The sequence below is a fragment of the Triplophysa rosa genome, linkage group LG19, assembly GCF_024868665.1.
Source record: "Triplophysa rosa linkage group LG19, Trosa_1v2, whole genome shotgun sequence".
In the NCBI taxonomy this organism is placed as follows: Eukaryota; Metazoa; Chordata; class Actinopteri; order Cypriniformes; family Nemacheilidae; genus Triplophysa; species Triplophysa rosa.
Genome location: NC_079908.1, coordinates 16,963,550 through 16,977,605, shown reverse-complemented (window position 1 = coordinate 16,977,605; position 14,056 = coordinate 16,963,550). Strand labels below are relative to the sequence as shown.

General features: G+C 39.1%; 2 protein-coding genes across 2 annotated transcripts; one reads left to right on the top strand and one right to left on the bottom strand.

Annotated features, from left to right (window-relative positions):
- Positions 1-1,202: 1,202 nt before the first annotated feature.
- si:ch211-282j22.3 (ER degradation-enhancing alpha-mannosidase-like protein 3) lies at positions 1,203-9,988 on the bottom strand. The gene is made up of 20 exons (XM_057361038.1): positions 9,379-9,988; positions 8,613-8,658; positions 8,329-8,429; positions 8,042-8,081; positions 7,834-7,946; positions 7,539-7,692; positions 7,302-7,436; positions 7,107-7,212; positions 6,632-6,729; positions 6,209-6,334; positions 5,884-5,967; positions 5,697-5,780; positions 5,478-5,602; positions 5,202-5,367; positions 4,956-5,110; positions 4,766-4,886; positions 4,505-4,681; positions 3,815-3,980; positions 2,923-3,114; positions 1,203-2,812 (listed from the first exon to the last, which is right to left on the bottom strand). The coding sequence occupies exons 1-20, from the start codon at positions 9,519-9,521 to the stop codon at positions 2,748-2,750; spliced, it is 2,397 nt and encodes a 798-aa protein (XP_057217021.1). The 5' UTR covers positions 9,522-9,988; the 3' UTR covers positions 1,203-2,747.
- Positions 9,989-10,352: 364 nt separating this feature from the next.
- Positions 10,353-14,029, top strand: slc31a2 (solute carrier family 31 member 2). Its single transcript, XM_057360555.1, has 4 exons — positions 10,353-10,557; positions 11,658-11,724; positions 12,794-13,061; positions 13,407-14,029. The coding sequence occupies exons 1-4, from the start codon at positions 10,552-10,554 to the stop codon at positions 13,570-13,572; spliced, it is 507 nt and encodes a 168-aa protein (XP_057216538.1). The 5' UTR covers positions 10,353-10,551; the 3' UTR covers positions 13,573-14,029.
- The last annotated feature ends 27 nt before the right edge of the window (positions 14,030-14,056 follow it).

Here is a 14,056-nt window from a genome sequence, read left to right as displayed (position 1 = left end):
TTATTTAATGTTTGGTTTCACTTGATACACTCTTTTTGTTACACCCCTTAGAGTACCTGTTTTTACAGTTATTACTCCATACCCTGAAAGAATCTTCCAGCCACAGCATGTTAGTTGTGGTTTGTTAAAGCTCTGAGGTCGAGTGGTTATGTTATTGTGAATATAGTCATGGCTGACCATACTTGTTAGAAGCTACAGTCCAATAACAAAATTTTGATAAGCAAATACTCTTTACTATAGATGTTGCTCTCGTGAATAAAGCATGACTATTTCAAGCATCCAGGACCACAACTTTCCATTTTATAAAATGTAAAATAAATAAAAATACAATTTTATAAAATAAATACCTATACTCCACTTTAATTACAGACTACAATCAGAAGTTGGAATAAATCATCTTTCCTTGGTTTTCTCTTATATTGCACACTGATATGTGAATCCACATCATGGCTTTAGTTCACAGCTAACCACGCCCAAACCTGTATTTTCTGTCAAATATGAGCAATAACTTCCCTGTCCTGTACACACTTACTAAATATCTCTAAACTAGCTAGTTTTAAATTCAGGTCACCCAATACTTACACCTCTTTTTTACGGTATATGTTAACACCCATATAATAATACAAAACACAGAAGTAATGAATACCTTATTTTTCCATCTCACAAAAATGAGTAGCAAGTTATAATTAGCCTAACTAGAAACTTATAAATGTCTCAAATGTCAGTGCTTTGTAAAGATTTTCATAGCTATAAATTGACTTATCAATGATTAATAATCCTACACATAGTTCAGTGATGCTACAGGTGGTTTTGCACTGTTACTGATGTGTCAGGCTGATCTTGCCAGTTATGATGACGGCCGGTAGGAGGCGCACGAGGGGAGAAAAGCTCAAACTGAGTCATTGTCACAGTGCGCCCTCTGTTGACGAGCCTGACATGCGTCAACTGCAAACGCACAACAGCTACTCAATTTCCGTAAGACATTTCACTATTTTACTAACAAAATAAATACCATTGACAAAGCAAAACCATATTAAAACAAGTACAACCTTCACAATACCTGTGAAATCATGTAAACCATCCTTACCTACATATAGTCAAACTTAATAAAAAATAACTGAATCAAAATAAGTGTTGTATAAAAATAACCAACTAAGAGATATGTGTTTCTAATGCATTAAAAAGGGGTCGACAAGTCGAGTCCTGAACATTTTATTTTAATGGCAAGTCCTGATCATTCTTTCAACAATCATTACAAAAGCGGCTCCTTAAAAGACATTTTTAATATTTAAAGTCTCATACCATCACCGCGATGAAACATTTTATGACTTTGGTCTTTGATAAATAGGCCGTATAACTTTATGATCTCAAGTGTATCTTAAGAAATGCATATAACGCTATCTGATCTGTAATGTTTAGCTACTTTAAAGTGAATCGGTCAGCCCTTTGTGAAACAAGAAGAGGTACAGAAGATTACATCCTTACGACAATCAACCATGAATAACATTGCATTTGACACCTAGTAGCTACTGAAGACTTGAAATGAAATGTTTGGTCTGATATAACTATTGCCCACACAGTTGCCCATGCAAAAGCAACACTATATATGAAACACAAAGAAACAAGAAAGAAAGAGAAAGGCAGATTTGCAAATTGCGGTACAAATCTAAATATATGAGACTTGTGGAGTTACAATCACCCAGCTAAGACACTTTACACATTAAATGTCTATGATTGCACAAACAATGTCATCATGTAAACCCTGATGGTTTGATGTCTGTCCTGGCCCTTTCATGGCAATGTCTGAGGTTGTTACTGCACATGTTCAAAGCAGACGTCTCAAAATCTCCCCTAATCAGTTACTGGATTTAAAGGGAAAATGCATACATTTATGATAATGCACACACGCATAAATGCACAGATTTAGCATTGGCACATGATGAAATGCACACAGCATGTAACAATGACAAACGCACTTTACATAACTCCCACACACGCACATATTCAAGTCATAGGTGTCCCTGATATCTCTGTCTATAAACTGCATGTAAAAAAAAAATGGTACACCGGTCCATTCTCTGTCATTAAACATCATCTTTTATAAACTGCCCATAACACTGGTTTTCAGGGGTTTGGTCATTGGATCCGTTTTAAGACACTTACCCTAAAAAGAGATACAAAGAAAGTCACACAGGTTTGGAACGATATGAGGGTTCCATCATTTCTGGATAAACTGTCTTTAAAGGAACTTCAAGACACTTCGGAATGAGAAAGGATTGAGAGCCTGTGATCTACCTTTGAAGACAAACATACTGTATGAGTCAACAGTGATCCAGATAAACCGAGAAGAACATATGCAACAAGCACAATATCAGACAGACGGCAACTCTGCATGTCTAACCCTCTCAATCTAGATACTACACAAGGTATCTTAAGATTTTCACATGGGAAAGTGTTTGACCGACTGGCTTCTGAGCTCCCCTTTCGAAGCTCACATTGTACATTCGAGGATTCTCCCAAGCACAATTTTCCTGCGTTTTCTGATCTGAAGTCAGTGACGGTGCAGCAGCTCTGTGTTCTGTAAGGGAGATCAAGGTCACACGCTGTTTTCGCTGTCAGGGACTGTTTTCAGGATCTTTCGGTGGGGAGGAGGTGCAAGTTTCTGTCGAGAATGCAGCCTCTGCACCTTGAGTCTCTGTAGTCGCCTCAATTTGCTCCAGCACCAGCTGGATTGTAGTGCTCTCCACCTACCCTTCAGCAAACTCTCCCTCCTTCGCCAGACGAAACTTAATGTTAAGCTTCTCAGGTTTCTCTATAAAGAAAAAAACAATATAGGCTATGAAACAAAGCATGCTAGCAATGCTAATAAGAGGCCATCGATGACGGTCTACAGTATTTGTGTATATGAGTTTTATCTGTTACCTTTGCCAAGTTGTTTCTCTTTGGACAACAGAAGAACATCTACATTGTGATTTTCCTGCAGAGCGGTAGTGAGTGCAGCTCCCTCTTTGTTAAAGAGGAACACAAGAGGAACGCTGATGTCATCCGTAGAGTCTCCATCTCCGACCATCTGAAAGAGTGGCGTCTCTGCAATGCTTGTGCCCTCTCTGTGATCTGTGAGAACATTCAGAACCAAACCATGAACATCATTCGCCGAATCATTTCAGCCGAAGCTTGTGCCTAGAACACTCCTAAAAAGATTGTGAAAGGATTTGTTGTCAGGCTGTGTGGTTCCATAAAGAACACATAAGGAATCCATACAGAATACATTTTACATTAATCACACTATCTCACAAGGTTCCTTCAGACTAAAAAAAGCTAAGAAAGAAATTGTTTTGTGAGGAACCAAAAATGGTTCTTCTATGCCAGTGGTTCTCAAACTTTTTCGTTGTAAGGCCCCCTTTGTGTAGAGTGCATTGCTTTGCGGCCCCCAAATAAAGACTTATAATCTTAAATTTAACATTTTTTATTTACAAAAACATATTTGGTTATACAATGCTGAAACATCAATTCTTTTGACGGGTGGTCTTATTTTTCTGATGTTTGATTGTATAAAATCCATGATCAATTTCTATATTTCATAAAATGCCACAAAATCTGTGGCCGCCTGGATCCATCTCGGGGGCCCCCAGTTTGAGAACTACTGCTCTATGCTATGGCATTGCTACAAAGAGCCTTGCGAAGCACCTTTATTTTTGAGTGTGTAGTTGAGGTTTTGGAATGGAAGAAGCGAGTCAACAGATGTTTAACTTTGGTCTCTTCAAGATATATAATGAGATGAGATTGATGTTCATCATACAGTAGTTCAGCTCACCAATGAAGATGACCCCGATGGCTCCTGCTTCTTGGAGACGTCGAGCTTTGCCAGCAAACATGCAGTCTCCTCTCAATGCCAGCGCTATGCGTCCTTGTAACTCTACAGCGTTCTCAATAGTCCCGCACGCTGTGTATGGAACACTTATCACAATACTGCCTTTCACCTTGGAGAAAGAGAGATGAGAGAGTTTATACAAATGAGTTGTGTTTAAAGATGCTTTCAATGGAACAGAATGGTCCGATTCATTCTATCGACACTTTGGAATGGGGAATTTGTGGGATTGACATCAACTTGTATACAGCCTGTATAAATGTGCTGTACAGTATATATCACTGCTTTCCTTCCTGCCATGTATCTCTATTTTGTGATTAATCATTATTATTAGTCACCCTTTATGTTTGTCACTGGGTTTTGCAAATATCTAACCAATAAAAAGTATTAAAAAAGCGCTTGTCAACTTTGACAACACAGTATTTAATCATTTCAAAAGCACAGTGTTTTTTCCATTTCCTAAAAAAACTGTGAATTTGGACATACAAGGTTTTGGAAAGACATTGACAATATGTTCATATCGACTGTTTATTGAAAGCATTCATAGATAATAATAGGCAGCCACACCCATGTACCACTAAATTCACAATGTGTACAGTTGGTTGCAATAAGCGAGAAGTTTTGTCGAGATCTCACCCCGTGCTCTTGTTTGGTAAGGTCCATTCCAAACTTCGCTGGCACGGCTGTAAGGACCGTTCTACCCAAAAACGGAGGGGAAATGAGCTGTACAATCAATGGCACCACTTCCTCTTGCTCTGGGGTTTGGCTCACCTCCGCGACCAGCTTAAACTTAAACACCCCTTTCTGAGAGTCCTGTAGAGCGACACAGACAGATGAGTAGATGTGCAGAAGAAGAGAAAGTTGACAGACCTTTACAGTCATTCACTGCATGTTCACCTGAGTTGCTGAGCCTCGGATGGAGGAGCCCAGGTCAGTGAGAGGACCTAAAGAGATACCGATGCTTTTCAGAAACTCTACTGGCTCCAGGCCTGTGTCATGAAGAGGCAGCTCGATCTCCCTGTGTTGAAGAGAACATTAGTGTTTTTCTAACAGGACTCAGTAAAAACCTGTATCAAATGATGCCCACCTGACTGGTGATATGTGCCGGGCTCTGCCCACACCCGTAAGGTATTTGTAGCCGTCTCTGATAGTCTTGGCAAAAGTGGGGTTGTTGGGGAAGAGGGTCTGAGCGCTGGGACAGGAGTATGAAAACAAATCGTTTTCAAGAGATGCTTGAGGTTGCTAAAAGATACACAAAATGACATAGTTATGCTTTGAGGGAAACATCCCAACAACATCAATTTGGATTCCTGTTTGAAATAATGGCTCTTACCGTGTCGTTGCTGTGGCAGGGGGGCTGGGTTGTGGACAGAGACACTGGGAGCAAGTGAGCCTCAGTAGTAAAAATATAATCATCAATGTCTATAGGCAGCTGACTCTTCTCTGAGAAGAGAAGGTAGAGGTACTTAAACATCTCGGCCAGGAAGAAGGAATCCATCCTTGAAACAATCAAACATGAAAATGCAGTTTATAAAGTCCATCCACTGGTAATATGAAAATCAAATAGACTTAAGTTATCAAATAGGCCGTTGATAACCGAATTTGTTACCTGTCCTCGTGGGAACCCGTCCTCACGTCCTGCACAGCAGCGAAGCCACAAGGGACTCGAGCATGAGTGTTCAACTTCTCCACTATAGTCCGACCCACGTTCAAGTAGTATGGATCACCTGTGGCCTGAACATGAAGAGACGAACTTGATTAAAAAACAATGCATGAGGACAGATACAAAATGTACTTTGACAAGTCAAACATGCTCCTGTTTACTTACTTTATAAAGGAAGTATGTGCTTTCAGCAAACTCGGGTCTCAAAGGGTGCTGACCCCAGTGAACTCTGAACTCTGTGGTAAAGGCCTGTTTGACAACAGATCATTGGAAATCATTGATTACTTGCGAAAATTCAGAATGCAATATAAGACTGTGACTCGGTGGTGTACAAGGATTGCAGTCGATTTACCTCAGGGAGGAAATTGTGCTGTTTGGTCACTTGGTACAGCATCTCATGTGTCTCAATGGCAGGTTTTAAGTCTCCTCTCAGAACCTGAATGTGTTCAGACAAAGTTCACCAAAAAGATACCCTAACTAGGGTGCCTAACTAGGGTCCAGAGTTTACATCTACTAACTTTTTGACAACAAAACTGTATTTTTGGTACTGTATCGATATACTGGATAACTGTTTTTTTTTTTTTTAATTAAAATATACTGTTCTATGTTACTAAATCCTGCAAACTCACTTACTTCCCATTTTCTATGTGATTAAATATAATGACAAAGAGCTGAACCTGTAGTCCGGGGAAGAAGGCGAGTAATGAATCCATCCAGCTGCGCACGTGCACGGTGGGGTTGTGCATGTGCACGTTGAGCAGCAGAGGAGGTTGGCTGATGTACTTCATAATGGCACTGTAGTGCTGTTACAACAGACAAAAATAAGTCACGGGACAATACGTGTGAGGTAATTGAGCTACAACCAGTTCTATGTGACTAAAGACTGGATTACACTGCACAATTGAGCCCTGATTTCCTCTTAAGGCATGTCAATGCTGGTTGCCATGAGTTGACGGATTTGACAGAAAAGATTGTATTGTATGATGGCACGGTTTTATCTGTACCCATTTACATTTGTCTGTTTAGATGTTTTGTGTAGCGTAAGCCAGTTTTACAGCACATTCCTGATATCTAATTTCCAGGGAATATAGAACCCTTACTGTGTTGAATCTTTCGAGATATACTTTGTCCCCAAGAAGAATATAAGCTTTCATCAAGTATTCATAATAAGAGTCAATACCAGCACCAACACCACTGTCTGTAATGAGAAAGAGAAGACATGTTTATATAATATCTATGAAGGTTGTGCAACACATACAGTATATCACCTTTTTATACTAATGTGTGCTCTTAACAATAATTTCAATCAAATAGATTCAAAATGTGTAATGTGAAAAGCAAAATCATGGTATGGAGCAAAAAGTTTCACCAAATTATTTTCATTTTCATATCTGTATGTTTCAACACTTGACAGATGTGTTTACTTACAGTGCATCTACATTTTTTAAGCATGTTCATTATCAATATGTGCATTCCCTAGGAATCACTAGTAGAACCTAGTGTACTGTTTTAAAAAGTGCAGTGTTATGTATTTTTAGATAAACAGACAACAGTAGTAGCAACGCAAAGCCTCACCCCTTCGAACCCAGTCTCCATTGTGGATGTTGATCACCGTGCCGACGAGGTCACTTCCTCTTTGCCTTTTCTCCCATAGAACGTCGAGAGCTCTCCGTGCGTGATCCTACAGCGAATGGAATGAATGACTTTTTAGCATAGCCGCATAGCTGATTCTTTCTCTACTGGTGTAAAGAAAACATGTTGGGTGTTTACCTCAAATATCTTTTCCCCAGATAGCCGGCTGAGAGCACCAAACTCCAGGATCATGGTCCCTGCGCAGGCAGTGCAGGTGTCCGACTCAGTGCCCGTACGGGAAAGCGGGTTGACGACTCCGTAGCGCAGATTGACCTAATAAGGACATTTCGGTTTGGTTCATTGGTTGCTTTTTGTACCATCAAACAGTTTTGTTAGTCACTAAACTCATTTTGTCCACATAGCAGTGAAAGTTACCCGAGGGTAAGGAAGGCCACTGGTGGTGTTAAAGGCAGGCAAGAGGCGGTAGCCCAAGTCTTTGGCCATGTGCAGCAGTTCATCTTTGTACCACAGCATCCTCTCTCCTCGCTGCTTTAGAACATCGGCCATCACGTGTGCGCCCAACAATCCACTGAAAGAACAGAAGGAGATTTGATCTAAGTGGCAATTGTGTTACTCTCAGAACTTAATGACCACTGCATTTCCATTTGCCACTTTTAATTCAAATGTAGTAAGATATTAACATCTAAAGAGTGAAACTTCATGACCGTACCCCAGCACACGGATATTGGTTTCAAAAACAGAGACGACGATGTCATTATCCAGTCTTACATCACTGATCGTCTTCTTTACAGCTTCCTCAAACTCATCCAGTTTGTTAAGCAACTGCTCAGAATCACATAAAACAACCGTTATAAACATGTGTGGGGTAGTCAAATACTACCCAGAACGCTTGATAGTAACACAGAGGTTTTGCTCACCACAAGGGTATCCAAAGTGTCTATTAATGTTAAAGAGAACCTTTGAAAACAGAGAAAGAAGGTTGCTATTAGTGGCCGAAGGAAGAAATCAAAATGTTCTTTAATTCAGATGCTCTACCCTTGCTGATGCAATAACGTGTAGCTCATTTTTTACAGTACAAAACCAGCAAATTACAGCTGGTTGTTGGTATTAAATGCGGTATTATAGAGACAGCACGTGAGGAACTAAACAGTAAAGGAGAAAAGGGGTACAAATAAGCAAGAAGGAAAAAGATGGTTAGACTCACTTTCCTAAAGAGTCATCAATATCTCCTCGATTTGGTTCCTGTCCTCTCACCCTCCCTCTACAGCTGAGGGGCATTAACTCATCCGCTGGGTAGGCATATTTCTGATGGAGGACAGATGAAAGAACAAAACATCTGAATTAGTATTTTAACTGAATACAGGACAAACTAATAAAGCAGAGTAATAAAAAATGATGAGCTGTGGCCCATAAAAACTAACAACGTTTAGTATATTAGTTCAATATTATTTCAGAATTAAAGCCGGTGGAATATGAGAATTTGCTCACCATGTAACTGTTATAGGCATGATCAAACATTTCCAAAATCTGGTCCCTGAAAATAAATGGAAGACCGAGTTGCAGTTGATACCGTTCTGGTGAAAGCAACTGAAAAAATAACTCAAAGCAGCTCATTTGATCATAGACCTTTAATGATATATGATGACACATTTACATTAGAAACATTGTCTATTTGCATTTATCTTTTTAAATATTGTGTTTGATGTTGTGTGCGTAAATATCTAATATTTGTTGACTGACTCAGGAATTAAGTAGAAGATCTGGTGTAAAAGTAAACATTCTGAACATGTTGCTTCACAGGCCAATACTTGTCACTTTGATACAATGTCCTCTACAATGCGTATTATGTCTGTCTACACCATGATAATAAACAGGAAATACATTATTTATGAACACTTTGGACAGTCAACACCTCAGTACTTTATAACAGGGATTAGAATGAATCAGGTAATTACATCATTGGGTTGAACTACTGAGAACTAAAACCCAACACTTAACTTGAGTAATAATGTTGGTCACGACATCATCATGTTTTGAAGCAATACTCTTACAAAACAACGCACAGCTACTAACTACCACTACTTATCTCTGACAAACATCACAAGCTGTCATCATCCCTAATGGACTCAAACCAAAGCTGTCAAATACCCACATACAACCAGCACTAGACAACAAGATTAACTTTTATACAAAATCATGATTCATGACACAACAGCACAGTTTACTTGGATAAAAGATAAAGTATCAAGCTTACCTGATTTTAGACTTTTCCTCTGCAGTCATAGCATGTCCGTCTTGACCAGTAACTCCAATCAAAAACCACGAGAAGATCAGAGTTGCCAACACCATGACAAAACTACTCCTCCTTGCTTCTCTTCTGATCCATTTTCTCTCCATTAAAAAAAAATAGAGGACCAGCTTTTCAGCCTCGTGAATACAAATAACCACTAACGTTGATCTAACTAGAAGATACTTGTTGATGTTTATCTTTTTGACACTGGTCCTCCTATGTCAATTGACTTGTGTTGGTTTAACATCCCCGCTTAATGGACCTACTATTTACAGATCTTCATATATATTACGAATCAATTCAATCTTTACTTTAAATAAAAGAGCCTGGTTATTTTCTTATTTACAACGCTAATTTCCTGCTGCTTGTCGAGCTGGTTAGCCACCCGGCTGGCTAGCACATTATCCCACAAATGTTCTTCTCGGCAGTACTTATGACCTCCTTAGTCCCTCTTGAAATTTCTGCCATATGTCTTGGAGACTCGACGGCGTCCAGATCCAAATAATCTCCATCTCGTCTAGATTTAGAGCCTCATTCCGTTTAGTTTAGCTGAGGGATCAGCGCTTATTTTGGACGCGAGCTGATGATGTCATCATGAAGGGCCACCGAAAAATAACTAAATTAAAACTCCCATGTATTTAGTTAACTTTTATTTAACATAAATCACATCAATTTTATTATGCTTTGAACAAAAATAATACAACATACAATTAAGTAAGGAGAGGGAAAAAACGAGATACAATTATTATAAACAAACAAACAAACCAACCAAGCAACCAACCAACCAATTATTCATTATTTTAATAAGTGTATCTTTTGATTTCATACACGTAAAATTGCAATAAAAGAAAACAAGCCATTTCCGCAAAGCGGAACAGACGAATGTAGGGACTTCAACTCCCAGAATCCTCTGCGGCACGTATAAATAAATCCTCGTGATGTAACGGCATTTTTTTGTTTAGGCTGGGAGCTTGTCAGCTGGTAGCTTTTAAAGACAGACAAAAATGCGGTGAAGTTGTCTGTTGAGTTGCAGGTGGTAACAACCTTATGTTCATGCCATAAAGGACTTTTTTTTTTTTTTTCGAGGAAGCTAAAATTACCCGATCTTATATTTAGAGTGCTGCGCGCGAGTTCACCATGAATGTAAGTTCCGCTCATGCCTTCGCTCACTGTCAACTGCTGCGTATGCAAGTTCACAAATGTAGATTATGTGTTATTTTACCCTTGCAGTGTTTATCCATTTTAAACAATGCATTGATTTACTTGAATTATATATGTTAAGGCAATAATAGATTAGACGTTGAAGTTCACTTTGCTTTTTTAATGTTTGACGTAAAACTTCTCAGATTATTTATTGGGTATTTGACTCACATAAACAAATGTTATCTATGTTTTGTACTAAAAGGATATATTATTCTTTAACTGCGAACTGTGGTTATTTCTGCTGTCCACCTGTGAGCACAATGCATGATTCATTCGAGAGGTTACACAGCTGCTCGGAGATAACACTGAGAATTTCTTGATATGGCACAAAGGCATCAAAAGGCACTTGTCTCCAGTTGGCAAATGCATCACTATCTAGAGAACAGAGGATATGCTGTACAAGAGACAACGTGTAGAGTTCTCTATTGGCAAATAGAAATAGTAGAATTCTTCAGTGCTCTAGTCTGAACGGATTTGATTTTGATGTAATTGTGAAATGTTCCTCCTGAAGACAAGACTGCTGATTTGCTCCTGATTGTAGGAGAACGTGGAATGTTGTTGAGCTGGAGACTAACAGGGTCTACTTGGTTTTGTCTGTACCTCCTGCAGAACACTTGTCATTACTTGTCATTTTCCCAAAGTTAATGTGCCAGCCTTCCAGGATCTGTTGCACATAATGTGATTGTCATTGTCAGTTTATAGTTATGGCTCAGTTTTTTTATGCTAGCATGTGCAGATGTCATGAAAAAATATGCAACGACCACAAAACGTCTGTCATTGTGTCATTCTGATGAAATTTGCCTAAAAGAGCCGTGAAACGTACACCACTTCAGCCATAAGGGTAATATAACGAATCAAGCAAAAGCACTTATGTAATATGATGTCATGTTGTTGTACAGATATAATGGTCTAATTGGGTCAAAGTGGGTCATTGGTGCGAAACCACATCTTCATTAGCAGGTGCATGATGTTTAGTCAACGGAAATGGGGGACTAATTACAAGTCTGCTCATTCAGTCCCTTGTTCTTTGCTCTTAACAGATGCACTTTGAAGGATCCACTAGCGTCACTCTCTTGTTTGATTTCTGGAAAGTGCATGGGCCTGCAGGTACGTGGGAATTACAAACAAGACCTGACACGATCACGGGACACAATATGCATACATCTACAGTATGACGGTTGTATCCAGAATGACAGTATGAGTGTCCTGCAAACTTGCCAGTTGAGCATACATAGGTTACATATTGGTGAAATATGCACAGCAAATACACAATATAATAGCTTAAATGCAAGTTAGCTATTTAACAAAAAAGGAACACTTAAAATCACTCTACCATGAGGTCAAAGTGGTTCATTATGTCAACAAGCGCATTCAAGAGACGGTACACTTGAAATAAGAAAATTCTCTAATTGTGTATTCGTTCATATGACTTTGTTTTTCTGCGACACAAAATGGGATGTAAAAGGCTAAATGTCACGAATCATAATTCACTTTCATTGTATGGAAAAAAGATGCAATGAAAGTGAATGGTGACTGAGCTTGAAAGTACTTAAAGAGATAGTTCACCCAAAAATGAAAATTCTGTCATCATTTACTCACCCTCTTGTCATTTCAAACCTGTACCAACCAAACCTATACCAACTTGATTCGAAATATCATTTGTGTTCTGCGGAAAACAGAAAATCATACAGGTTTAAAATGTCAGGAGGGTGAGTAAATGATGACAGAAGTTTCTTTTCTGTGTGAACTATCCCTTTAAGGCTTCACAAGTACCTGCTTCCTATCTGGTAAAAGCAGTTATCGTTACCTTAGATTTCAACAGACAATGTGAGCTAAATAGTCCAAATAAGGCAAATCAGTTCACACACCTTCATAGACAGTTCCCAGGTTTTTTTTATTTAGCCCTCCCAGAACCAACAGGTTTTGTTTCCTCTTAGTTTCTCATCCATTAAAAGGACCAGTAGACTTGTAATTACAGGTCCTACTTAAAATTACAACACAACCATTGCCAATAGAAATGAAAGGGTTTGACTGACATTGGTTCAGTTGTTTACAAGTTCCTCCACAGTGTCATTAAGCAAAGCTTTATGGAAATCATTTACAAATATTTCCGCTGTTAAACCAACAGTTTTATAAAATGAGGTGTTTTTCTGAAACTCTCTCTCTCTCTCTGTAGGGATGGTGTTGTCAGTCTTTGTGGTTCTGCTGCTCACTGTGTTCTACGAGCTTCTGAAAGTGTGGAAGATCACACTGGAAAAACAGAAACAATCCCACATCACACATCCTTCCAATCCGGTGTCATTCACGCCTGATCATTCCTGCTTCGCTCCTGTCAAGAGTTGTCAAGATGGAAATTCTGCTCTGGCCAGCAGTCGCTCAGAGATCTCATTAGCTCCCACTGAGAATATGGTTGACACTGCTGGCTCCACAAGCACCTCTAAGAGGTAATGCCCTTAAGAAAATTCAGTAAACAACTTTCCGGGATCTATTGGGTTTTAAGTCATATAGACTGGTAGAAAAACAAACAATGAGTTCAGATGGTTTATACACTAAACCACACTTACATTTACATTTAGTCATTTAGCAGACGCTTTGCAATAAGCGATATGTCATACAGGACCAATAATACAACAGGTGCTAACACAAAGTTACTAGTTTCAACAAAAGCCAGACCAATACCTGTTGAGAGAAAGAGAGAGAGGTTTTTTTTTGTAAACTTAAAGGGATAGTTCACCCAAAAATGAAAATTCTGTCATCATTTACTCACCCTCTTGTCATTTCATCTCCAGCTGGCTTTTTCACAGCCTCCAGACGGCCGTACACATGCTGCAGGTGACACTGGGCTACATGCTGATGCTCTGCGTCATGTCCTACAACGTTTGGATCTTCCTGGGGGTCATCCTGGGCTCCGTCTTGGGATACTTCCTGGCTTTTCCTCTTCTGAAACGCATCTGAGATGAACAGAAGATGGAATGGAAAACGAGATGCAACGGCCCTAAATGCTCGTGGTCTCCAGTTCAACAGTAATGAGGAACTGTTTTTAGAAACGATGTCAAGCTTATGAGCATGATCAGTGTAATTATTAAGCTGTGTATCTCGTTCAGACAGGGATGATTTGTATTTTTACCATTTTTAAGACAATATTTTAAAGATCATTCTTGATGCACGGATCACATGATCTCCCATTTAAACAGTTCGTTTCAGCACTGTACTAAATGGTGAAGTTCCCTACTGACCGATTAAGATCATTTCTGTTAAACTAAACAATGTTTAAATTATACTGTGAGATTTGCTTACATTTAGTTAGTGGTTCTCTAACATATGGAGTAATCACACCAGTATTAAACCATGTGACTGTTTGCCATAAACCTCCTTTGTGAGTCAACATCATTCTTGTGTTATAGTGGAAATTACAGCTCAATGGGGAACAAAAGTCATT

What these genes read in the sequence shown, in the direction of transcription:
- si:ch211-282j22.3 (XM_057361038.1), bottom strand. Translation starts at nt 9,521, where the DNA reads ATGGAGAGAAAATGGATCAGAAGAGAAGCAAGGAGGAGTAGTTTTGTC. An exon ending in TGGAGACTGGGTTCGAAGGG is followed by an intron (nt 6,730 to 7,106) that starts GTGAGGCTTTGC and finishes TTCTCATTACAG; the next exon opens with ACAGTGGTGTTGGTGCTGGT. An exon ending in TTACCAAACAAGAGCACGGG is followed by an intron (nt 3,981 to 4,504) that starts GTGAGATCTCGA and finishes TCTTTCTCCAAG; the next exon opens with GTGAAAGGCAGTATTGTGAT.
- slc31a2 (XM_057360555.1), top strand. An exon ending in GAAAGTGCATGGGCCTGCAG is followed by an intron (nt 11,725 to 12,793) that starts GTACGTGGGAAT and finishes CTCTCTCTGTAG; the next exon opens with GGATGGTGTTGTCAGTCTTT. An exon ending in TCCACAAGCACCTCTAAGAG is followed by an intron (nt 13,062 to 13,406) that starts GTAATGCCCTTA and finishes TTTCATCTCCAG; the next exon opens with CTGGCTTTTTCACAGCCTCC.